The sequence below is a fragment of the Oncorhynchus kisutch genome, linkage group LG15 (genome assembly GCF_002021735.2).
Source record: "Oncorhynchus kisutch isolate 150728-3 linkage group LG15, Okis_V2, whole genome shotgun sequence".
Taxonomy (NCBI): domain Eukaryota; kingdom Metazoa; phylum Chordata; class Actinopteri; order Salmoniformes; family Salmonidae; genus Oncorhynchus; species Oncorhynchus kisutch.
The window spans coordinates 33524415-33549418 of NC_034188.2; the positions used below are offsets into that span (position 1 = coordinate 33524415).

General features: G+C 43.5%; 4 protein-coding genes across 15 annotated transcripts in view; 2 read left to right on the plus strand and 2 right to left on the minus strand.

Moving 5' to 3' along the window:
* LOC109905973 (large neutral amino acids transporter small subunit 3) overlaps window positions 1-4945 on the plus strand; it is a 35887-nt gene extending 30942 nt beyond the window's left edge. For 2 of the 3 annotated variants that reach the window (XM_031790157.1, XM_031790159.1), the window contains 4 exons: window positions 2393-2522; window positions 2620-2693; window positions 2787-2910; window positions 2987-3788. In XM_031790157.1, the coding sequence (XP_031646017.1) occupies window positions 2393-2522; window positions 2620-2693; window positions 2787-2910; window positions 2987-3172 (514 nt within the window). In that variant the 3' untranslated portion in view covers window positions 3173-3788. Of the gene's footprint in view, window positions 1-2392; window positions 2523-2619; window positions 2694-2786; window positions 2911-2986 lie in introns of all 3 variants that reach the window. The other variant, XM_031790158.1, reaches the window with a different exon arrangement.
* Window positions 676-10956, minus strand: LOC109905206 (mediator of RNA polymerase II transcription subunit 19-A). 4 transcript variants are annotated; one of them, XM_031790163.1, is made up of 7 exons: window positions 10794-10956; window positions 9529-9703; window positions 9046-9168; window positions 8762-8895; window positions 8520-8616; window positions 8236-8330; window positions 676-2089 (listed from the first exon to the last, which is right to left on the minus strand). In XM_031790163.1, the coding sequence occupies exons 2-7, from the start codon at window positions 9626-9628 to the stop codon at window positions 2048-2050; spliced, it is 591 nt and encodes a 196-aa protein (XP_031646023.1). In that variant the 5' UTR covers window positions 9629-9703; window positions 10794-10956; the 3' UTR covers window positions 676-2047. The 4 variants fall into 4 exon arrangements, with proteins under 4 accessions (XP_031646023.1, XP_031646022.1, XP_020358044.1 ...); XM_031790162.1 differs by lacking the exon at window positions 10794-10956 and having other exon boundaries at window positions 1464-1826; window positions 2052-2089; window positions 9529-9915; XM_020502455.2 differs by lacking the exon at window positions 676-2089 and adding an exon at window positions 5192-5548 and having other exon boundaries at window positions 10794-10953.
* Window positions 10957-11123: 167 nt separating this feature from the next.
* On the plus strand, window positions 11124-14530 carry LOC109905205 (thioredoxin-related transmembrane protein 2-B-like). 2 transcript variants are annotated; one of them, XM_020502453.2, is made up of 8 exons: window positions 11124-11417; window positions 11523-11583; window positions 12110-12223; window positions 12496-12572; window positions 12871-12977; window positions 13132-13197; window positions 13369-13498; window positions 13611-14530. In XM_020502453.2, exons 1-8 carry the CDS (start codon window positions 11229-11231, stop codon window positions 13761-13763), a joined length of 897 nt encoding a protein of 298 aa, XP_020358042.1. In that variant the 5' UTR covers window positions 11124-11228; the 3' UTR covers window positions 13764-14530. The 2 variants fall into 2 exon arrangements, with proteins under 2 accessions (XP_020358042.1, XP_031646021.1); XM_031790161.1 differs by lacking the exon at window positions 11124-11417 and having other exon boundaries at window positions 11530-11587; window positions 13611-14347.
* A 51-nt stretch (window positions 14531-14581) lies between these two features.
* On the minus strand, window positions 14582-25004 carry LOC109905204 (palmitoyltransferase ZDHHC5). 6 transcript variants are annotated; one of them, XM_031790154.1, is made up of 14 exons: window positions 24651-24847; window positions 24404-24504; window positions 22894-23008; window positions 21676-21870; window positions 21474-21595; window positions 21228-21385; window positions 20782-20954; window positions 19908-20010; window positions 19720-19811; window positions 19367-19499; window positions 19155-19263; window positions 18948-19054; window positions 17453-18405; window positions 14582-16925 (listed from the first exon to the last, which is right to left on the minus strand). In XM_031790154.1, exons 3-14 carry the CDS (start codon window positions 22914-22916, stop codon window positions 16820-16822), a joined length of 2274 nt encoding a protein of 757 aa, XP_031646014.1. In that variant the 5' UTR covers window positions 22917-23008; window positions 24404-24504; window positions 24651-24847; the 3' UTR covers window positions 14582-16819. The 6 variants fall into 6 exon arrangements, 5 of the variants coding, with proteins under 5 accessions (XP_031646014.1, XP_031646012.1, XP_031646015.1 ...); XR_004203043.1 differs by lacking the exons at window positions 24404-24504; window positions 24651-24847 and adding an exon at window positions 24908-25004 and having other exon boundaries at window positions 17364-18405; XM_031790152.1 differs by lacking the exons at window positions 24404-24504; window positions 24651-24847 and adding an exon at window positions 24908-25004.

Sequence of the window (25004 nt, forward strand, 5' to 3'; positions counted from 1 at the left end):
TGAACACAACCAGTCATGTTTTCATCTGATTGTCAAACAAATCACTTCAAAAAGTAGGCTACCTGTGCATGTTCGTCCACTTCAAAATAATTCTCGCATCCAAACAGTGCATGTGCACTCGGACCGTTTGATGAACTGAAATATACATCTGTTACAAAACACCCCAAAGTGTGCTTAATGACTAGGCCTACATTAATTGATGCATTTTGCTGCCAAATTTACCTTTTTTGTAGACTGAAAAGTTGGTACACCTGAAATGGGTCTGAAACTGGCCAATTTACTAGACTAGGCAACAATGTTGAACTTTAACACTCATGAACATATGCAGACTCCAGATACAGCTGCTTAAGATTAAACAGCTAACACAACCATTTAGAAACGGAGCCAATTAATTGATAAAGGCATTGTAAACAGTAAAATATTGGAGATTTGTATTTTACTGCTTGCTCCTGTTGTCTGGACTGGCATTAAATGTGAAGACTTATTTTATCAAATCAGTTCTCTAGGTTTAATTATTACGTGATTAAAACTAAACATGTAAACATTAACTAGGAAGTCGGGGTACCAAGGCAAATGTTGAGGTTTAGAGTTATCGTTTTCTGAATTACAGTCTTCTATTAATGAAACTCTTTGGAAATCTGCACGAATCCTAGCCTAAATTATGAATCAGCGATATACAAGTTGGCTTATTTATTTACTAACTAAATAATCACACAATTAAATAAAACAAACAGTAGATATTTGGGTTACTACAAGATACAAAGAAAAGGTCCCTAGCGGACGAAGCCAATATGACGGCTTGATAGACAAAGGAAAGGGGTGAGGACAGAGAGCGTGATTGACAAATAGATTCACTACACACAGTTGATAAATATATTAATTGAAATGCTAATCCTTTGCACATGAACGGCAGCTCAATCGAGAATAATTGCAATGTATATATTTACGCCCATATGTTGTCTCTGTTGGAAAGTCAGTTCATCAGGGTCTCTGGTTATCTTCCCCAGAAGTCACAATGTCCTTCGTGGTTGTAGTTTTCTCCGCAGCTCTGGATAGTGTCTGTTGTAATGGATACGTCAGGTGTACCATGCTCTTAGAATGGATGTTTCGGCGTTTGCCAATATTCTCGTCCTAGACTTACGTAATTTCTAGCTGTAGACTAGTAATTTTACGCCTAGGATTTGCTCTTATTCTGTAGTGATCGATAGTCCCAGAGTTTAACCATTTCCAGCCGTGTAGCCAAAACTACAGCTGTATGGTCTAATAATCTATAGAATTGTAGCCATTCCAACGCGGGGATTCCATCCTGGCGTTCTCTGACTTGATGTACATTTTTGTAGGAATTTTGCTTTATACTCTGGAAAAAGGGGCAATTCCATGACGCTCACGTGGGCGTGACCACTGATTTGGTTAACTTTATATGAAAACCCATATTTTCTCATTTAGGTTAACATCACATTACATCTTTTCACAAATAGTTTAATGTTTAATTACATACATGTCACAATATTTAGATGTGAACCTGACATTTGGGGAAAGTACACTTTAAGGGAAACCATGACTGTCCCTTAAGTGTCCACGGACCACTCCCACATTCTCAACAATATAAATATTGTTTAATTATTCATACTTTTGATGTCCAACGGTGTCTCTGTGTTCTCACAGTTTACATTCCAACCTCCAACACTACAGAGCATTGGGGCAGCGTATTTTATGACCGCCATAAAACGGCAGACTTCCCGCTCTCCCCTTCTACGAGAGCACGCTGTAGAGCGGACCCACTGTAACCCGATCCTTCAGATCGTCACAGGACAGTTATGACACTCCTTTCAAAACACCGCACAGGAAAATAGTGATTCAGGATCAAAAAAATACGTACAAAGTAGTAACAGCGACTTAATAGGGAATTAGTGACACAACAATCAATGGCAAGCGCATGAGAAATACACTAAATGATAAACATCAAGTGCATTCCTCTGAACAGGTAGCCTACACATTCAATATAATACAAATATTTCTAGAAAATAATGAAGCTAATTAAAATGGTCTACCTCTTCTGGCCAGGGAGAACACCAGTACCCGCACGCACCTGAAAAACAAAGCAATGTGCGCTCTAAACAGCTGACTGACAAAAGAAAACAATGATAAATCAACGGTTAAATCTAATGCATTGGAATAAAGGACATTTTTTTATATTTTTTATTAAGGACACATGGCAAACAAATGATGAAAATTTGTTAGTACAAAGGAAAAACATTGCGAGTAGAAAATCTAGGCCAAAATTCAGGGGAAACATTTATGGGAACTCTGTGGGAAAATAGAATGAGGAAAGAGGCTAAATGGATAGAAGAGGTGAGGTTGATGTCTTTTGTCCCTGGCCAACCTCACACAGACCAACAGACGGGCCGACGAGAGACAAAAAGATCCAGAAAATCACCAATGCCATGAGAGCCTTCATCTTCACCAATCTGCTACTGCTGGCGTTCGGAGTGTGTTGTCTGATAGACAACCTGCCGCTCCAGGTACACACACACTAATGATCGCTCGTTCATTTTGACATACTGTATCAGACGAATGCACAGAAATACCTAAATGTCAACATTCTCTCTCCTCCTGTAGATCCTGACCTTCATCCTCCACACCATGGTCAGAGGGTTCATCCACTCCTGCTGTGGAGGCCTGTATGCTGCTGTGTAAGTTTTCAACTTCCTCATCTTCATCATGCAACTATGGTCACCATCTTTTAAATACAGAATTTGACTTAAGAAATAATTTCTCTCCCTCAGGTACCCCTCTAACCACTTTGGTACTCTGACTGGGCTGCAGTCGATGATCAGTGCTGTGGTGGCCCTGCTGCAGCAGCCCCTCTTCATCATCATGGTGGGATCCCTGCACGGAGACCCCTACTGGGTGAGTCAGTTATCCATACAAGGGGTTTTAACCCCTCACTGGTCGTCTAACTTCCCATATCTCCGTCACCCATCAGATCAACCTGGGCATGATCCTCTTCTCATTGGGTGGCTTCCTGTTGCCTGGATACCTATTCTACCATCGCAGACACCTGATCCAGGAGAAGGAGGCTCGAGAAAAGAATGGCATTGGCCAGGAGAGAGAGGGTCTCAACCACTCAGACCACAACGGCCTCAAACACCATAGCAACGGTCTAGCATAAGAAGTGGTTCTGGCACAATGCTAAGGATTGTGGGAACTGTATGATTTTTGTCAGTGTCCATGGTTATCCACAAAATCAGCATCGTTTTCTTTTTTCATTGTTAGGATTATTGCTGTTTTTGTTGACTAAACCATATTTTTTAAATCATAATCCACACATTTGTCTCTAGGGAGAAGTTGTGTCGTCAATATTTTATGCTGTTTAGTTTCTGGGTTCAGTTCAGAATATCCTAATGACTTGTTAAAAAGCCACAACACTTTTCACTGGTCACAAGCAGACACTCACACCTTCATATGTCCGTGTTGCTAGTCCAAAACTTCTAAGGTACTTGAAAGACCCTTCAGTGACGTGTTAATTCTTTAGATATTACTCAACCCATGCAGATGAACACACACACAACACCAAAGAATGATATTCAGATATGAATTGTGCAACTTCTGCTGGAAAAAAAGTAATTCATTGTAAATCAAATACACTGGGTGTCATATACAAAAAAAGGAATCAAAATGACATTAAGTATGAATTAACACAGTAAGGTAGTGATACGTTTTACTAGGAAGCTTGGGAAAACCAAAGCAATGCACACTTCACCCAGCCACGAGTAATGCTACAATTTGTTGTACCAAATATGCCAATGCTTTTTCTATTGCAATATTTTTATCACATTAACATGCATACCTACACACAGACTGACTGTAGAGACACTGACTACCTCTTCTTTCCCCCAACAGTCTCTCTTCAATTAAGACCCATCTGTGTGTGGTGTGTAGATTTGACTTTTCATCGTCAGTTGAAATACGTCGATTTTCTATGCATAGATTGATAATTCAAGAAGTGGAGTTAATCGGTCATTCTCCACTGAACATACAATTCATTTGTTTTTTTATAGGAAAACATGAACTTGTGACACTCATAGACTTTAAGGTTTTAAAAGTAGACACGTGTAGTGTAGTAGACACGTTTTACAGCTTTGTGCACAGGAATGAACTTGTGTGTGTAAATGTATTTAAGTGTCTTTTTGTACCTTTTAGCTGCATGTGTGTTAAAAAAGGGAAGTTGTGTGTTAGCAGATGTATTCATTGTAGTGCCATGAATATAACTACGTCTGATGAAGATTGTGTTTTTGCTGTGTACTCTACCCGGTTACAAAGCTCATGTATATTGTAGGGCCAGGAATTTTTCCTATCCACATATCCTGACCAGGGAAAACTGTGCCCTACGTAAACACAAATCTCTGGCCTACAGACTGTTTTTGTAAATATAACGTTATCTCTTATGCAAATGCTCCACAACACTATTGGCTTAGAAGACACCAATGTTCTCAATTTAAATAGTCTGATGCATTTATATTATGCAGTTTCTATTATGCAACTGTTAATGTGAATCATTAGTATATAGTGGGGAAGGGGGATTGAAAGTTATTTTTGTATTAATTCAGTGCCTTGCCTGACCTCAGTGCATATAATTGAATGTAAATCAACAGGAAAAGACAGTACCAAACTTCACCTAGGAAACCAAATCCATGTTGGGAGCCATTCTAGTCATATCTATGGGCTGCTAAGCCATATTTCAATATGTACAGCATCTTTCCTCAGGGGCATGTAGCTTTGCCAAAATGATGAAATGTATTGTATCTAATCCCCTCCCCATCATGCTCCTGTTTATAGCTTTTGTGTGTCAGAAGTGATATGCTTCATTTTGTTTCTGCCATGTCTCATTTGGGGACTAAAACCAGCTTTAAGTCTTATCAAATAAACATATGTAAGAAACTGTCCTGTGACTGTGTTTTGATATCCCTGACGATCTTCCAAGTTAGTACTATATTCTTCAATCATTATATTCATATTAGAAATGAAAATGTTGAATGGATGTTTTCAGATTGTAAACACGCCAGTGCATATTCCTGACTTCGCTAGTTCCCCTTTTCTCCAGGTAGAGTCCTGTGCCCAAGACTGAAACATATCACAAAAGGCAACCCTTGAGGCGTCAGGGAGAAAACCATGCCACAGACAAAGAGGATCAAGGCAGCATGGGCAAAAACAGTTTATTGGAATATGTGGTCAGAAAATATCACAACCAAATGAAAAAGGGGAACATAACATACACTCATTCAGAATATCAGTGGCCTTCCGTCTCTCATCCTCAAACAATATTACACTGCTGACATCCAATCTACCACACACACACTCTGACGACACATAATACTGTCTTTCCCCTCCCTGTCACACAAGCATAATCTCTCGTTATCTAAATACATACTCTTCTAAACACACTAGTACCAGCTTCTCAAACACACACACACTTGTTGTCTCTGGTCTATCGGAGGCTGTTGGGCTGAGAGCCAGCCAGGCCAGGGTGGTCCGGACTGTGGCGGTTCTGTAAGGACAGACAGAAACACTAGAAAAAGTGCCGATCCATAACCATTGGCTTCATCTCCAATAACCTCCCTCTGAACTCGTATCCCCCGTATTGTGTACCACTGTTTATGTTCCCCCTGTATGCGCTCGTTTGATGCAATATGGAGATTTCAGCCATTTTTCTGCAGATTTCAGTCCATTATGATGTTTTTATTGGGACAGTAAGTTTTCCCCACATGCGCAACACACGTTGACCACACAAATGTTGATGTATAGCCAGCAATATGTTAAGTTAGCTAACTCAAAAGGTAGACAGCTAGCGTTTAGTCTCAAATTTGGGGAATTTGCTAACACACCGCATGTTTTCTGATTTAGAGCTTGTGATTCGCTAAGATCAAATAATGATAAATATGCTATTATTTAGTCAACTGTTTGCGCGATAGGCTGTTGGTCGACCAAAATGTATTTAGCCAAGCAGTAGCAAAAAAAATCTGATTAAAATACAAATCATGGTGTACAAGTCTGATTGGCTCCTGTCTGAGTGGACTAATCCATTGTGGAGGCCATGGGGATGGCACAGTCAATCAGTCTAAGACGTGCTACTGAAATTGTATATGGTTATATTAAGTAGGAACAATGGTGCAACACCAATAAAAATATTATTTTATAACAGATGTGCTTTCTCCCACGTTGGATAGCGGTTGCTGTCCACAGTTCTGAAACATCAGTGCTCTGTTGAATTGGTGCCTTTTCTGAGACCATGTTGCTATGTGTATAATAGTAAAGTTAATCAGCATATTGGTGTCGAGAACAATGCAGCAGAGGCAACAATGGAATGAGACAAGAAAAAAAGCCCTTGCCTTTACTGTCTAAGAAAAGTAAAGAGAGGAAACCAACTTAATTAGGTCTATAATCAATAGTCTAACTGTTAAATGTGCCTACCTTTATAAATAATCCACAGTGTCCGTTTTTAAATCATTGCTATGCTGTAATAAGCTTTTTTTCGTTAGACCAGCATCTCTGGTATTAAATATAATGTATTTAGTGCTGTTTAAACTGTTCCAAATTGTCCTTTTTTAAATAATAATAACCACCCTCCTTTTTTCTTTATCTCCTTATGTTATTACTATTATTATAATCATAATTATAATAATAAGTAATGTCATTATCATTAGTAGGCTTATTATAAACTGGGTGGTTTGAGCCCTGATTGGCTGACAGCCGTGTCATATCAGACCGTATACCACGGGTATGACAAAATATGTATTTTTACTGCTCTAATTATGTTGTTAACCAGTTCATAAAAGCAATAAGGCACCTTGGGGGTTTGTGGTATATGGCCAATATACCACGGCTAAGGATTGTATCCAGACACTCTGCGTTGTGTCTAAGAACAGCCCTTAGCCGTGGTATATTGGCCATATACCACACCTCCTCGTGCCTTATTGCTTAAGTATATCAGCCTTGTATAACCACCATCAAGCTGTAGGCTTAAGAGCGCATCCTGTTTAGTCTTAATACCGTAACTGACTTAGTTAGGCCTATATTTCAATACTTATATAGGCTACTGTCTCAATTTATTCATTCATGTCATCACACAGCATACGAGTCATTCATGATGTGAAATGCAATCAAGCATTTTTTTGTTTTTAAATCAAATAAAGCGACCATTGAACAATTCGTGTAAACAATAAATAGGCCTAAATCTTTCCATTTTGGAAATTGCATTCACAAATTAATGCTACTGTTTTTAGTATTTTCTGTAATAAAGGCTTTACCATTTTTTAAAATTAGTTAGACTCTTTGGTACGCTTATACATTTATTTAGTGTTGTTTACACTGTTCTAAATGGTCAGAAAAATGATATTGTAATCTACCAGCACCTGTTTGGCCCACACAGGCCTAATATACACGCAGTGCTTGCACCATACCTTCTTTTTCTTGATCTCCAGTATTTTCCACAACTAGTCACATTTATTCCACACATCTGTCTTTCCCCTTTACCTCCTGCACAAACAGTAAACATTCCCCCGTTTCGTGTTTGTCACGTCCTCTGCATCCATTTTGCTGTCACATGTGTTGCGGCGTTCAGAGTTCGTCATTACCAATTTATTGAGGTGATTATGATGTGCAATAGGTCAGGCCCTATTGGACACATGCATGCTAAGCACAGATATGTCACGTAAAGAGAGCAAGGGTTGAAAGAATGTTTATCCTAAACAACTGAGGGATTTCGGGGCACATAACTCTTCAGTCAGAAGTGACTAATTATGTTGCATCTTCAGCAACACAGACAGCGCTATACACACAGTTGATGTTCTGTGGTGGTCACTGCAGCAGGGAGACACACAACGGGTGCTAGTCACTCGCTGTCTCTAGTCATTTGTGTGTCTTAATTATTTCATCATACAGTTTGCTTAAAACATCAGACAAGCTCAGTGCATATAGTTGATTTAATTAAAATACATAGGTTGTGTCAATATATGGAAAAATACAAGTTTTAAAACCGGTCGAAAGAATAGACAAGTCTTGGCCGACAAATGTTTTTTTGGGGGGGGAAAGCCCTAGTTCACTCCCACATTTGAGTCGTTGTTATTCCAGGCGTATATGAGCAATTAGCCCGGGGACAAGGTTGCAGGCTTATAGGCCTCCTATATACCAACTTCGGTGCAAGAGATGGAGAAAGGGTCAGGGCAGCAGTCTTACCTTCTTCTTTTTCTTGTCTTTCTTTTTCTTCTTGCGGTCAGGGTCGTCATCTCTTTTCTTCTTCTTCTTCTTGGGGTCAGAGTCTGAGGGTGTCTCTGTGAAGACAGAAGGGTTTCAAAGGCTGAAGGGATGGTTGGTTGTGTGTGTGTGTGTGTGTGTGTGTGTGTGTGTGTGTGTGTGTGTGTGTGTGTGTGTGTGTGTGTGTGTGTGTGTGTGTGTGTGTGTGTGTGTGTGTGTGTGTGTGTGTGTGTGTGTGTGTGTGTGTGTGTGTGTCCATGCGTTACCTTGCGGTATGGGATCCTGTGGTCGGTTGTGTTTGTGCTTATGCTTGCTCTTCTTCTTTGGAGGCTGGATGTGCATCAGCCGGTACTGCTCCGGTAGCTGGAACACAAACACACAGAGTAGATAACGTCTTAACATTGTCGTTAACAGTACAGAAATGATATGGAGGCCTAGTTCTGGATGAATAAAGTATCCTAAAAATTGGAGTATTGTGGTGTGTGTGTGTGTGTATGTCTCTCTCTACCGGTCCGGTGTGCAGTCTGAAGCCGGTGAGGCTGGCTCCGGTCAGAGGGCTGAAGGAGTTGCCACACACTGGAGGCTTCTCTATCAGAGAGCGCAACGAACTGCCATCCTGGGTACCAGGCCAGTCTATCATACCTACAGACACAGGAAAGAGGGAAAACAGACAATTTATTACAGAGAAAACAGAGATGGGGGAAGAGGCAAGTGAGGTGGGATACTCAGCGGGATGGGTCCACAGAAATTACTTACAGACAGACATAGTAAAAGTGACGAATGGTAGTTCACCTGGTAACTCTGGCAGGAAGTTGCTGAGCTTTTCCTTGACTTTCTTGCCACAGAACTTGTTGTAAGCGTGTTCCAGGTTGTAATGGGTGATGAGGTTGGTGTTGCCCGTAAGCTCATTGCCCACTGTGAGGCAAAAAAATTGTAAATACACGGTCAATGCAGTAACAAGATCCAGAGTTTGTCCACACGGACGTCAATGTCCCATACTACCAGGGTCCAGACTCCAGAGGGAGTAACTTGTGATGGCTAATGTAGGAAGTGCACTTCGAAATTGATATAGCAATATAACACACACACAAAACAGATTAACGTTCAACTAACCGCTGGGCTCTTAGTCAATAGCCAGCTGGTTCAGAAAGGCTAACGTTAGTTAATGTTATTATTAGAAAATAACCAAAGGGGCTTGCAAAAAATACTTCAAATCCTCCACTCGGGGACGAATAAACATATTACGTAGTGCCCACGTAGAAATGTTAACTGTACCTGGTAGTTCTCGCAGTAAATAAAAAGGTTCGTTCATGGCTCCCGGTTTCCGTAGAGCAGGCCCCTCATCCCCGAGCTGGGGTGGCATCTGGGCCGCCATCGGGACTTGGTTAGGCGGCAGAGGGGGTGGTGGATTTCCCGGTCCAAATCCCAGAGACGATGATCGGGGAGGTCCCTGAGCATCATTTTGCCCATACAGAGTTGAAAACATTTCCGTCATATTTATTGCGAGGAATACATTTAAATAAATAATAAATCGATGTCTTCCTAAAGCGATACGGTTAGTTTTGTACACATGTGACTACAGACGAGAATCTGACAACTGCTTGACTAGTCTCTACTCCTTTGTGGTATAGTTGCATACTGTCATTGCATATTTTCCATTGGAGAAGTACCGTAATACCAGGAATATATTGGCCGACAAAATGTGTAATGACGGTGGCCTTTTACTCCCCACTACAAAAGTGTGCCTTTCTAACGTCCATATTGTAACGACCCTGGGTTTATAAGCATGAGCATGCTTTTGCGGCACAGTCGATAGCGCGCCAGACCTCGGGCTAGAAGGTCGAGGATTCGAGACCTGCTCCCTGCCTGTTTCATTACAATATAGTAAACTTGATTAAGCACTCTTGCTACTAAATGAAGGCAAATGTGTTTTTTTATTGGGTGTTTATTTAATGACAAAAACAGAGCACATAATAAAACAGAACTGGTATACTAAGTACAAAAATGTAGCATGTCAAGGAAGACACATTTCAGTTGAAGGCATTCTAGTTAGTTGTACAACTGGTGTCCCCCTTTCCAATCTGCTTTAGTACAGGGCGATGGTGGGCAGAGAGAGGAAGCGTATGGAACTCGCTAACAGACTCTCGCTCACTCATGTAATGGAGCTTCTTCTAGCTTGTTCAGCTGATCCTGTTTGCACCGTAGCCCCCCCCCCCCCCCCCCCCCCCCCATCGATCAGTTTGTTGATGTCATCCTGTATAGGTGTCACACACGCACGCGTCAAAAGTCTAACAAAAGTCTACTTAAACCAAAGGGATGGTGCCCAACTTGGAAAGTCCTCTGTATATATTTTCTTAACTGCTTATGGATGTTCTGTCACCTGCGGGTTCTTTTTATAGAACGGATTGAACGTGTGGCCAAATCTGTGAAAACTGACGACAGATTCAGACAGATATAACGTTCGCTAGTTTCCCATGGGTGCAAAACATTTTCAGCTCAACGTGATTTATGGCCAAATGTATTATTCATAAAATATGTACCTGGCATCGGATATAAACTCTCGGCTCTTCTCCGTGACTTTGCTGAACAACAGTTGCCTGTTCCTCTGGGGTTCGGGTCCGTCTGACCGGTGAGAATAATTTCCTGTTGCATTACTAGACTGATCCTGTACGTTATCTCGTGTACTTTTAGCAACTTTGTGTGTTGTTTCACCAACTTCCTCATTTTTTAAACGTTCTTTATGTTTTAGAGTACCCGCTAGAAACCACCGTCTACGGAACGACAACAGGTACAAAAAAAGTTTTTGCTTTTCTGTCAGTGTCCGCATGCGCAGTCAAGTGTCATATGTCGCGCTCATTCACGTTGAGCAATCTTTGGTTGAGCTCTTGCTGCTTCAGCTGTCACCACTGAGGTATAATAAGAACGGCTGTCACTGTGCTCAACCCCCTTTCTTTCTCTTCTCATGCTGAGGGAACATGGGGTTGATCACCGGAGTTATTGCTTTCTTTTACCACTTACCTCAAATATACAAATGGCTATTCAAGCCTTATTACATCTTGTCTATATTGATGTGTTCCGCATTCCTCATACTTCGCAAGTGTCCGGGACTTTGCGAAAACCTCAACACAGAACGGGAGGACGGGAACCCATGCGACTTTGACTGGGTCAGTATCGGGTAGAGTTGCTGTTGCGCTAAATCTTGTGGGGGTTATTGTTACCGTAAATGTTGCAATACTTGCATGTAATATTATGGGGCCTATGTCTTACAGAGAGAAGTGGAGATTCTTATGTTTCTCAGTGCGATTGTCATGATGAAGAACAGAAGAGCCAGTAGGTGCAGAATGAAACACAAATACACACACACACAGGTCTGGCCATGTAGCCGGGGTGAGCCCACTGTTGTCACTGAACATCTGTCATAGTTTTACAGTATAAACAGTAAACATCACAACAAACACATGCACTGTTATTTCAATTTTCCCAACAAACCTGGTCCCTCACATCTTGTAAACCATCTCCTGAGATTACAGCACTCCCAAGGTTCATCTGCTTGTTCATTGTCTCTTGACAATGTGTTTGTTTTGTAAACATGAGAATACCCCCCTTCCCTATCCTTGAGTCTTATTATTGTTCTCTCTACTCATCCCCCCAGTTTCTCCCTCCCCATCACTCTATTCATCCCCCCAGTCTCTTACCCCTCTCTCGCTACTCCTTCACCCAGTCTCTCCCTCCCCCCTTTCACTCTACTCATTCCCCCCATTTTTCTTACCCCCCTCTCTCGCTACTCCTTCCCCCAGTCCCCCCCCCCTCTCTCTGTTTCTCTGTCATGAACCCTAACCTTTCTCCTGTTCTCCAGTCACATTAGAGCAGCATGCAGGGAACCTGTTTATGTTCAGTAAGGTGGCCAACGTCATCCTCTTCTTCAGGCTGGACATCAGACTAGGCATCTTCTACTTCGCTCTGTGTATTGGTGAGCTGCTTGTCACACTGCCCTTCATGTCACTGCTCTCAGTCAGATAATATTCATTATAACTAGTGACCAGAGGAAGTTGGTGCGCTCCTTGTTAAGACAAGACAATGCTTGCTTCAGGGATGGATTTGCACTTCCACTTTACTGGTCAAAACCAACCAGTCTCTCTGTGCTCTGTGAGTGAATTTGACAGCATGTGTTAGGAGTTAGGGTTAGTACCAAGTATATATTCTACAATGTCAATAATGTTTCTGTTTCCTTTCCTGTCCAAGCATTCGTCATGACCTGTAAACCGCCACTCTACATGGGCCCAGAGTACATCAAGTACTTCAGTGAAAAGACCATAGATGTAAGTGGGGTGATCCAAGACTTGAGACGTGACAACCATGAGTGTGAAGACTCGACGCCATACTGTAGGCTGTTGAGTCTAGTTAACTGAGACTCTCATTACCATATTACTGACTGTGATTTAGCTTATTTACAACAGGCTAAGTGTTGCTAATCCATGTTCTACTGCTCTAGTATCTGTGCTTGCCAGCCTAGTGACAATACTATTAGCTGGGAGACACCTGGCTGGAAACCAGACTACTGATACAGTGATTGTGATCTACTCAGGTAATCTGATCTGGTCTAATCCCATTGGACAGGAGGAGCTGAATCATGATACTCGCGTGACGTGGATCGTTGAGTTCTATGCTAACTGGTCTCCCGAGTGCCAGTCCTTCGCCCCCGTCTTTGCCGACCTTTCCCTCAAGTTCGTATTCTTCCTGTTTCCTCTTTCGCTCCATCTCTCCTCTATCAGCGTGACTTCACCCCTCCTCTACTCTTCCTCCAGTGAAACACATCTTTCTAATGTTGTTGTGTTAACTAAACATGTCTGTCGCTTGTTCTCTTCCTCTGTTATGCAGGTATAACTGTGCAGGACTGCGGTTTGGGAAGATAGACGCTGGCCGGTACGGAGAGGTGGCTCAGAGGTAAGACTTTCCCTCTCTGATGTTGGTAGTGTCTCTTACAAACTACATTTTCACCAGAATGCAAAAAAAATGTTATTTATATTGACATGCAGTCTACAGTCTGTTTAGAAGTTAGATGAGAAGGGGCCTCCTATTTCTATAGTCTGACACTTTTTCTGCCCTTCTCTGCAGGTACAAGGTTAGCACCTCCCCTCTGGCCAAGCAGCTCCCCACATTGGTGCTTTTCCAGTCAGGGCGGGAGGTCATGAGACGTCCAATGGTGGACAATAAGTGTCGAGCAGTGTCCTGGACTTTCAGCGAGGTGTGTTGTGTGGGGATCACTAATCTGTGTGTGTATGCGCACCTTACTTTTTGAAGTGTGTGAATGGCTTTGGGTCCCCATTCACACACCCGTTTGTCTCATTCTGTTCTAGGAGAACATCATCCGCGAGTTCAACCTGAACGAGCTCTTTGAGGCATCAAAGAAGATAAAGGGTCGTGGCGAGAACAGCCCCTTACCACCAGAGGGCAGCGAAGAGCCTCAACCTGAACCTGACACCCCAGCAGAGAGCAAGAAAGACCAGTAGTGACGAAGGGAGAACAGGGACTAGATTCCTCTACCAGTCGTGCACACAGTTCACCGCTAGTCATATAATCTGCCTTTGTCTGTTATATCGCTGTTGTATTATCAGACTACTAGTATAAATTAATTCAAGACTTTGGGCAGAATGAGCCATCTAAAACGGAAACATCTAACCGTCCTAATTATTGATGCCTTAAGGTCCAATGCAGCAGTTCAATAGATTAAGATTATTCTGCGTAACAATTAAGTACCTAAATCGTGATCTATTTCAAACAAAATGGTTTAAAAAATAAAAATAGCAAAATTCTTGCTTGAGAAATTAAGACTTTCTGGGAGTGGTTTGAGTGGGGAAGGGAAAACTAGTTATTGGTAGAGGTTTGGAACTAATTTACCACATGGTGATGTCACCATGGAAGGCCAAAACTCCCTGAAATTACAGTAATTCTTTTCAAACAGCTCCTACACTAAAAGGGCATTAACATTATTTTCACAATATTATTCCAACCTCAGTGTGGAAATATATATAAAACACAGGAAAATCTAGTTGGATTGCACTGGGCCTTTAAATGATTTAAATGAAAATGCCTTACACTACCATCTCACTCATTCATCCATATTAGTTATTCTGTGACTTTCAGTTCACTTGTTTTTTCATGTCCTGCTGCTTTTTGGGTCATATTTTTCAAGACCAAAGAATGAATTCAAACTGACAGTTTGTAGGCTATAATCTGTTCTGCCAAAAGTGAAATAAAACTGTTCAATGCTCTGAGACCCCCGTACGCTCTTGGCTGATCTTGGATTGAAGACAGACACGCTTTTCCGTCAGGTTGACCTTTTATTCTGAGAAGACACCTTAAACTCTTAAGGCCATTTTGGAAATGTCTTCATGTTCATCAGAAATATTTGACACTCTCCATTCAGCACAACCCACAACAATAGCAGCATTCTTATTTACTCACGTATATTCTGTTGTTCAAAGCCCCCTTCCCCACCAGGAGAAAGTAAGACACTCTAACCCTGTATGTCTGACTGCTTGTACTCATATAAACCAGGTGTGCATTTGACAAGGATATTCTCACACATACACACCGGGAGTGCATTCAACAACACACAGAATCACATGCACACCTACTGTACACATGGGGAGGGGGTGCATACAAACACTGACTGTGGCCACACTTCTGTGTGATTGGTTGATAGTTTGTGTGCTTCAGAATTCCCTGAACATAAAACGTGCTACATTCAGCTAGCTTTAACATTCCAACTCTGTAGTGGGCTTGGATTAAACATACCACCTCCTCTCAACCACACACACTCCTGACACACAAACATATCTTTCTGTTTCTGACTGCCTTCCTAAACCTATTCATGGGCAAAATGTTAACTGTACCATAAAGTTTTTTTTTTTTTAACAACAAAGCAGATAAGGAAATCAAGAGGCCAGAATGTCAACAAAACCAATTAAAATATGAAATACAATATTTGTAAGAAATACTTTAAAATATATATTTTTAAACGCTTTGTTTTACTACGAACGGTCTCAAGGCAAAAAACGATCAAAACAGTCCTCAATTTCAAACCAACCCCGGCATCTGTCGCCTCCTAGACACACGTCATACATATACAAACAAAGAACAAATAATACCTATATTTATATCACCCCCCAGAATTTGATTTGTTGGAATCTTCCAATTATATTAGAATCTAAGGACAAGGCACTATGATAGGGATGTGGTCTCTGGGTAGAAGTTACACTTCTGGGAATAGATTTAGAACCAGCTTACACTCCCTTAGTGCCCTAACAATTAGGGGCAAAAGGCCTCAATGTGTAGGGGCAACTTCCTCCAACTCCTGGATATAGAGATTGGTTTGGAATTGTGTTCAGAACTCAAAGGTTTTTCTGTCCGGTAAAATAAACATGACCCCTCACACTCTTAACATGTTTGGCTGACCATCCTTAAAGTTTTTCTAGCACTGATTGACAGAAAACATTTTGAACAACAAAATGACAGGCAAATCCTTTAAAAGCTACGAAGAGAGAATTTGCATAATGTATCAATACTAAACATTTCTAGTGTACATTCCACAAAGAGGCGTGTACTGTATTTATGATTCGGAATTAACATTTTCTTTGTGGCTTTCAACATCCTCAGTGACGGGCCTCTTCAGCTGGCCGTCATATATACGATCTCCAATCTCTTTGGATGAGAATTGCAGCGAGCTCTATGACTGGCTGATACAGCCATCAATCAAAACAAGCGATTAGTCTAACTCACATTCATAGTCATTCACAAACCCCAAAACGTTATCTCCAGCATCTGAACAATTGACCCAATAATTCTTAAAGATTCTTTAGGCATTTATATAAAAAACAATATTTAAAAAAAATCTTTATAAAACTCAAATTAAACTGTGTTTACAGAGGTTGAGGCATCATCTCTGCAGTCTGAATATTCGCTGCAGACTAATTACATGGGTGATCCATTGTGATTGGTCCATCCATTTGAATGGGACAGGAAGTCTCGAACCACTGAGCGCCACAATTGGTCAATAGTCCATATGCGCCCTCTCAGGCTCCATACTGATTGGTTCAAATGTCCTCCTTTCCAGGATTATATTTTATTGTATAAATTCTCCATGTCCTAACGTACCGAAATAAATAATCTTTGTATATATGCGTTAAAGAGTTTAGTACCCAACTGTCATAACAACGTTCATGTTATACAGTCTATGGCTCACAGACTGCGGAGAGGTTGTCCCATTCCATTACTGGTCAACATTCAGAGTTTCACTTCAGTCGCCATTCGATCCAATACGAAAGAAAGATCGGCAGTGAAAAGATGACCAGTGGCATTATAAAGATACTAAGGTCATTGAAGTACCAGTGAGCCAAACACTTCTGTTCCACTATCCACTCCATATTGACCAAGAGCAGAGGATAGTCCTTTCATTGTGTGCGTGCATGTGATTGAATAACCATCTCCAAGTCTCCTCAGAGTAAGAACATTGGAATCTGTCCAGTGGAACATTCTATCTTCGGCTGGGGCGGATGTCTGTCACTCAAACCGATATCTCATAGGTGGTCCCTCCAACGCCAGTCACCTTCTTCACCCCGCCCACTAGTTTGGATGTGCTGTGATTGGCCAAGCCTGGGCGAGAGGTGGATCTGATTGTATAGGCGTTAGGAAAAGGGGAGGGGGTTAAGGATGTAGATAGGGGTGACAGAGGGAGGAGTGAGAAGAAGAGGTGAGTAGGTCTGATTCAAAAATAGACTAATAGAACAGGCCTTATGATAAGGTTACAAGAGTAGAAAGATCATTGAAAAGGAGGAAAAAGAGCCCAGAAATAGACCGTGAGAAAACAGTAGCATACTATAACTGCTCATGCTAACAAACACAATCACTCCTGTTTCACACACCTAAACACATACTTGCATGCCTCTATATCAAGTAGACAGACTACAGATACAAACATCTATCCTACTACACAGTTATACCCGAGCATGGTTTTGATCAACTTTAAAAAGACAGACTCCTCATAGACAAACACACACACAATCCAGCAGAAACACACTGACATCAAGAGGAGGAAAAGGAAGACTCACACAGATCAGGGAGGAAGAGGGCTCATATAGATCAATCAGGGAGGAAGAGGATGAAGAGTAGCAGGCTCGTGGCTCAGATCTCTACTCACTGTGGAGCCTGGGTCACTCTGACTCCGCCCTCTCCCGACAAACTGCCTCCTCCCATTGGCCGAGCCTTGTGCTGGAGCCCTGCCTCCCCGGTGTAGGAGGGGGACTTCCTTAGGGAGGGTCCTCTGGGCGGGGGAGACACAGGGGGGTCCGGGGAACAGGCATGCGGGGAGGAGGGGGAGGGCTGTTCAGAGACGGGAGGAAGGGGGCGAATGGAGGAGGTGGCACGGAGGTGTGGGTGTCTGGAGTCCTGGTGGAGGAGGTGGTGCTGTGTCTCAGGGTGGGCAGCGTGTGGGGGATTCGGCGGGGGAGGGCTGAAGGCGCGGAGGTATGCCCTGTTGGGGGAGGAGAAAGAGGCAGAGCCCTGGAGCAGCTGGCCCTCTCTCTGCTGGGCCATCTGTGCTGAGAGGAAGGGTGAGGTGTACCCCTGCAAGGGCACGTCCCTGACCCCGGGGAGCGGCGAGGAGGTCATCGCCGGGGGAAACGCTGCAGGGGCGTGGGGCTTCTGTGGAGACAACTCGTGAGCGGCCGACTCAAACTCAGGGCTCTCGGACGGCGTCAGCAGGCTGTCGTAGGACAGGCTGCCGTTCTGAGGTGTCTGATTGGCCAGGCTCTTGTAGCTGGTGTCAGTGGTGCCCTCTGATTGGAGCGTGCCCAGAGTATTATGGTGTGTGTGGGCAGAGCGCATGCTGGAGGAGTGAGAACCACCGGTGGACAGGACCAGAGAGGAGGGGTAAGAAGTATACGACCGCCCCCCTAGGGAGTACCCGGAGATACCCCCCGCAATTTCCCCACCCGTCCCACTGGACCCCCCGGGGCCTTCGCTCCTCTCCCCTCCACGTGCCACCATACCAATTACCGACCCCCCATCCAGGCTGCTGGGCTCAGACCGATAGCTGGCCTGGCGACTCGACTGGAGAATGGAGGGGGAGTCCAGACTGTCCCCACGAATCATCTGGAGAGCGAGAGATAGAGAGACAGAGAGAGGCAAGGAGAGCAGTAAGAGGTAGTGAAGGTAGAATGAAGAGAGGGAGGGAGGGAGGGTGGAAACATATATGTTACAAAAGGGATTACTTTGAGGAGACATTCCTCAACAGAAGACAACAGACACTTCTACAGAGAGCCAGCAAGACGGAGGGACCTCTGGGGAATCAAACGATCAAGACCACTAACATCAGCACGACAAGAACAAACACCTCAGAAGACACAGGCATTGGAAGTAGATGGAGTCACGAGCACAGACCTTTTCACAGACATTCACGACACACACAGAGAGATGACACTAACAGACTTACTCATCAACCGATGGCCACTGAGCGATCAATTCAAAGTAAAATAAAGGGGGGTGGAGTTAAGCACAAAGGAAAGAAGGGACAGGACCCGAGAGGGGCCTGTCAGAAACCTCTGCTCGTCCCACCTGGATGCCCTCGGCTTAACCCTTCTACAGCTGATCCATCAACTGATTTGACCTTTTGTTTAACGTGTGTGTACGCGTACCTTGTTTGGGTGTGTCAGAGCTGTGTGGTTCCTCTGTGGGCTGCTATAGGCCGGCCGGTACTTGTACATAGAGGGAGTGGACGGACCTTCAGACAGCAAGCTGCTTTCTGAGGAAAAAAAATATGTCTATATATAAAAAAGTGTTACAAACTAGACAGCACGTCCGTGTGGGATACTTGAGCGAGTGTGTGTGCGTTCACTGCTCACCCTCGGTGTCTGCGCGGGGCAGGCCAGGGTAGCGGACCTCCGGTTTGGGAGGAGGTGGAGGCTCTGCATCTGCTGACTGGCTCTCCATCTGCTCCAAACTGCTCTTAGACTGACAGGGACAGGAAAGGGACAAGACTGTTCATATGACACAAATGAGAGCGAGCGCTGCATCTGTGAAAACTCCTGTATGTTAGATCTGTGTGTGTGTGTACCCGGCTGCTGTGGTGGTCGTTCTGGATGCCGTTGTCCAGGACTTTGGCCTCTAGCTGCGCCTCGGAGAGAGGAGGACGGAGAAAGGGAGGATGCACCTCCACTGTCTGCTTCCCCCGCCACCGCCCCACGTACCTGACAGACGGGAAAACACATGAATGACCCTAAACTTACCACTGAAACACAAACTTCATACTCCATTACACACACACACATATATATTGTTAGATATTTTACGTAGTTAACAACCATAACTCTTAAGCTACACTGAGTTGTCCCCCCCGAGGGTCTTGTTCAACCAGAAGCTGCAACAGCAGAGGAAAACAGGAGGAATGAAGGAGAGATGGTCACTAACCTGGGAGCCTGAGAGCTACAGAGCACGTGCGAGACGTTCCTAAGACAGCCATTGGTGAAAGGGTTAACTCCACCCCTAAACTTCCCTGTAACCTGAGAGAGCGAGAGACACAGAGAGAGAATCCATTTTTAGATAATCTGGATCATGTTGGCCCTCTCAGAGGAGCACACCCAGATAGACAGACATACCTGCTCGTTAGTGGTCCTACCCCGAGCTACCAGTACCATGTGGAAACCAGTAAGACCTGCTACTGGGATGAAGAAGAGACCAGCGGTACACATCGTAGCCATACTGGGAACACACAGTCAAGGACACAACCTAAATCAGCGCATCAACAAGACTGTGTGTGTCTATGGTCGTGTCTACACTTGACACTTACATGTGACTTCTGCTATCAGAATAGGAAGATCGCATTGAAAAGACGGGTTTAGACGCACAAAAGTGGCTTTGTGGTCTGATTGTGTTCAGATCTGTCTGACCACTTCAGGAGCTGGTCAGAGATGCATTGTGTGTGGATTTCTCCTCGGTCTGGACACAATCAGGCTACCAAAAGCATATATAGTGGGCGACGTCATCAGCGCTCCTCCCACAAGTCTCCACAAAAATTGTGTTTTGGGACCGAGAGGCACCTTTTCATTATAACGAGGAAATACGTTCCTAGCGTGTGAGGAACGTGTTTGCTGGACTCCTAAATGCTAACCAGCTAGCTAACTAAAAAACATATATATTTTTGTTTGGCTAAAGTTATGCTAACCTATTTTCAATCCCTTTAGCGTTGCTTGCTAGCCAACAGAGGTTAGCCGGCTAGTTAGCTACAGTAGTTAGCTACAGTAGTTAGCTACAGTAGTTAGCTACTGCCATCGGTTGCGGTATCATATTTAGCCTATTCCACCGTTTGTAGAATGGATACCGGCATTTGAATATAGCGCGGGAAAAGGGAATCCGGACACACTGTGGACACATTTAAATGTAGGTGTAGATGCATGACGAGATCAGAACTCCATGATCAGAACACTAAAGCTACATGAACCTGTCAGGTCTAGACACGGCCTATAAGGATACGTGACAGAGGAGTGAACACTGTCCAGCTGGTGCTGGTGCTGGAGGATGTACAGCAGGCCGAAGCCAAACACTCCCATGATGTGGATCGTCAGGGACAACAGGAACAGGAAGAAGTGACGGTAGTTCCTGCGCCCGATACAGTTGTTCACCCACGGGCAGTGGTGGTCAAAGTCCTGCCAGGTCACACACACACACACACACATCAAACGGTCACAAAACGGTCAAGAAATAAGACACAAAATACCTGATGTTTTGCTGATATTTCTACGGCTGCCTCTGACAACTTGTTACGACACAGTTGTCACCTGTCATACCGCGTGTAATGTTAGCACGGTGGCAGTCTGGAGTAGTGTGTGTGTGTGTTTACCTCCACACAGTTGTCACCTGTCATACCGCATGTAATGTTAGCACGGTGGCAGTCTGGAGTAGTGTGTGTGTGTGTTTACCTCCACACAGTTGTCACACACAGAGCAGTGTGAACAGCGGGGCGGTCTGTAGAAACGGCAGCTGGAGCACCACTTCATCCGGACCTGAATGCCCTTAACTTCCACCGTTTTATAGAGCGGAGCGCGGAAATCATCCTCTTTATCCTCATCCTCTTCCGCTGTGAACACACACACACACACACACACACTGAAACACTTTCTTTACACCTTATTAAGACAGGCATCTCTAACACACACTCTGCTTACCTCTGGGAAAGACCCCTGGGTCCATAAAGGTGGCCATGCAGAAGTTGGCGAGGGTGAAGAGGAAGACCACAGCGTTATAGATGGGAATGACGGAGGAGACATGCTCTGACAACCACGGACACCTGGAGGGAGAGGGATGGGGTGAGAGACAGAATTTTTATATGGAATTCATTGTGTGTGTGTGTGTGAGAGTGTCACTCACGTGAAGCAGAAGAAGAGTGTGGTGGAGCCGACCAGGAAAGTGGTTGCCGCGGAGACGGGAACGAAGCGACTGGGTCGGAACGGGCAGGGAGGAGAGGCGGCGGGGCCCCCCACCTCCCCACCTAGTCCCCCACTACTGAACCCCGGCATCAGAGGGAGGGAGAGAGGAGGAGGGAGCGAGGTAGAAGAGGTATATCTAAAGAGAAGGATGTTGGAAAGGTCAGAGGGAAGACCTCAGTGTCCGTATGGGATAAGGGGGCATGATGGTAGATGGGAAGGGTCTTAGGTAGCAGAAATAGTATTATTAAAGAAAGCAGCCATTTGGGAGAAACGTCTTAAGGTAGCCAGATATTTGCACTTTGGCCACAAAAACCACTTAAACTTAAATACTTATTTTATAGTAAAGTCTACACCTTTGTTTGCATATGTGTAGATCTTTGCAGGTATATCTACAGCTAGCTAGATAGATAGCTATACATTTTATATATTTTGAAAACAAAACTATACAATATCATACAAAAATAATTGAAACTTTTTTTTAAATATTTCTGTGTGGCTTTCATGTAACCTTATTTGGTGCAACAATATACATAAATCAACCAAATCTTTCCTGTCTACTGCAACAAAGACCCACAAGGGCACACACAATTAACTGCTTTTACAAATACTTCCTGACCTGGTGAGACAACAAACCAACCCTAACCCTCCACAGGGATCAAAACCTACATCTATCACTACTATTTACAAACTCTCTTGTAAGGGGCAGAAATTAGGAGGTTGTAGCAGGACTGCCTGTAAAACAACAGAACAGGGGTGTCTAGCAGAGCAGTGACCATCCACTGAACTCTGGTCTTGTACAATGTGTATCTAGGCACTGAGAGTGTGTGTGTGAGACAATGTGATTGGGTGAGACAGAAAAGTGTGACAGAATGCTTGCAAAGGGGATAGTTCCAGGGTCTATATTCTGGGGAGGCAGCCGTTGGGACAAAAAAATAAAAAAATAAATCCAAGGCCGCATGCAGCTTTAAAAAAAGCCTGTATACAAAAGCTCTCAAATGTTTTATACACTATTCAGTGCTCTGTCCGTCTAAGAGAGCATTCATATCCACAGGTGAGATCAGTCTTGTCTGATCAACTTGGTCAATTAGCTGTTTTTTTTAGCTGTTTGTTTTAGTCTTTGTAACAGTGCAGGTAAAACCCATCCCATCTCTGAAACCACCGTAGACACGCCTCCTTTCCCATGATGCCACGCAGAAAGAGGAAGCCACTCAGACAACTGCAGGTCGTCTCAGTCCAGTGTTCTAGCACACGGTTGTTGTCTATGACAGCACCTCCTGAAACACATGGAAACAGAGGGCATGTTACACAACTACTAGATTACATCAATAGCATTAACCAACACCACAAGCGTCAACCATTAGTAATTACACACACAAAACCACAAACACGAATGCAGCCAAGAACAACATATTGTTGCAAGGTGTGACAATAACGTGTTCTTTGCATAGCTAGTTGTTGAACGCCACAGAAGTGTGTGTACGTCTAGGGAGTGGCAGGTCGTGTGTTGAAACCTGACAATTATGTCAACTGTACTCAATCTTCATTTCCCAGTAGTGACTAACGAGGTCAAAACGGGTATCTAAAAGCGTTGCTCACGCTCTCTCACACACGTATTCATAAATATACAACAGCACACTCATCCACACAGATCTCATGTAACACCTGCGGGAAAAGTCCAGTTCCGTTTGAACACTGAAAACGGTTCTAAGGCAATGGTGGAACCTGAGCATTAGAACACACCTCTACTACAACCTTCAACAACCTAGCTAGCTATTCTACACACCCCCATCTATGGCAGAGGCGCACAAAAGTACATACCGGTACAATCAACAACACCTGACATACAAAATATTCTGTAGATAATATATTTAAAGCAAACACTACATATCTTATTAGCACTAAAACAACCCTAAGCCTTCTCTACACGGACCGTGTATGTATCTGTGAAAACAGACTGGCTGCTGAATGTTGGAGGTCGTGTGACCTACTGTTAGCAGACGACTAATCATCTCCATGCAGCACACACATCAAATCCCCCTGATTTAAACGGCTGTTAATCCTGAAATATCCCTGTTCCGCAGAGTAACATTACCCTGCCTTTGCCCCTGTCACGTTAGCTTCCAAACATTATGTCTGTTAGTGACGAGTCTGACAGCCAGCACTTCACTTCTATCAAGTCTGCTAACTCAAACTATAAAGTGTCCGATTGCATGCTCCATCGTCGATGCTAAACACAGCCTGTCAGCTAACCATGTTCTACAGGAGATGCTAGGTATGTAGCTAGTTAGCTGGCTACATAGGCATTGTAATTGTGTCCCAATGAATCTGTACATGTACGTTTATTTTACGCCTGCTGCGATGGGTTAGTGTACATGTGACAAAATTAAAAGACAAGGGGATAATTACTACGCATTTTCAGAACTGTTGGGACTCGAAAGTTACGTGAAACTGTAACCCCCAGTATAAAAAAGTGACCTAGCCTAACGTTCGTTACTCCTTAGTCCAAGGACCTTATATGTTGTTAAGGCGAATTGGCTCTGGAAGCCAAAACAGCCGAATACTCCATCTAAACATGAATCGATTCTCAATTGGGGTACGTTTCTAGAAACACAAAACCCTCTACTTTCATATCACATTAAAACAATTTCACAAATGCAAAATGCACTTACTGTACCGGGTTAACAGTTGCAGCGGACAGTATTTTTCAGTGACATGTTTGTGGCGTTTGTCTTCCGTTTACACAGGTGTTCGGATTCGCAGATAACGTTAGCTGTGTGCGTAAACAAACACTAACATGGAAATATGGCCGTGTGGGAACCCAAACGCTATGAAGTTGTGTAACAATTTAACCTTTTGTTTGAAAAATATTAATATTTGATGTTAAAAGATAAGGTCATTATGCTTCAAAAATCGTACCGCAAGCGAATCGTTTTCATGTTCAGACCGAGTGTCGTTAAAGATACTCCCCCGCACAGAAGACGCCTTCGTCCAATGACTCGTTATGTATAATGGAACAGATAGTCCTGATCAAGGAATACATGTTAGCTGACTAGCTAGCCAAACCAGGGCAAGTTTGTCGCGACGACCTGTGTTTGATCACCGCTTGAGACAGAACTATAAACAATCAGTTACTTGAATATTGGGGAAAGCAGTTCACCAAAAACAGGGCATACCTGACATCCAGAGCTGATGTTTTCAAGTTCTTAATATTTGGGTGAGTTTCGAGTCCCGAGGCTAGTTAGCTACTAGCTAGGCCAATGGGGGGGGGGG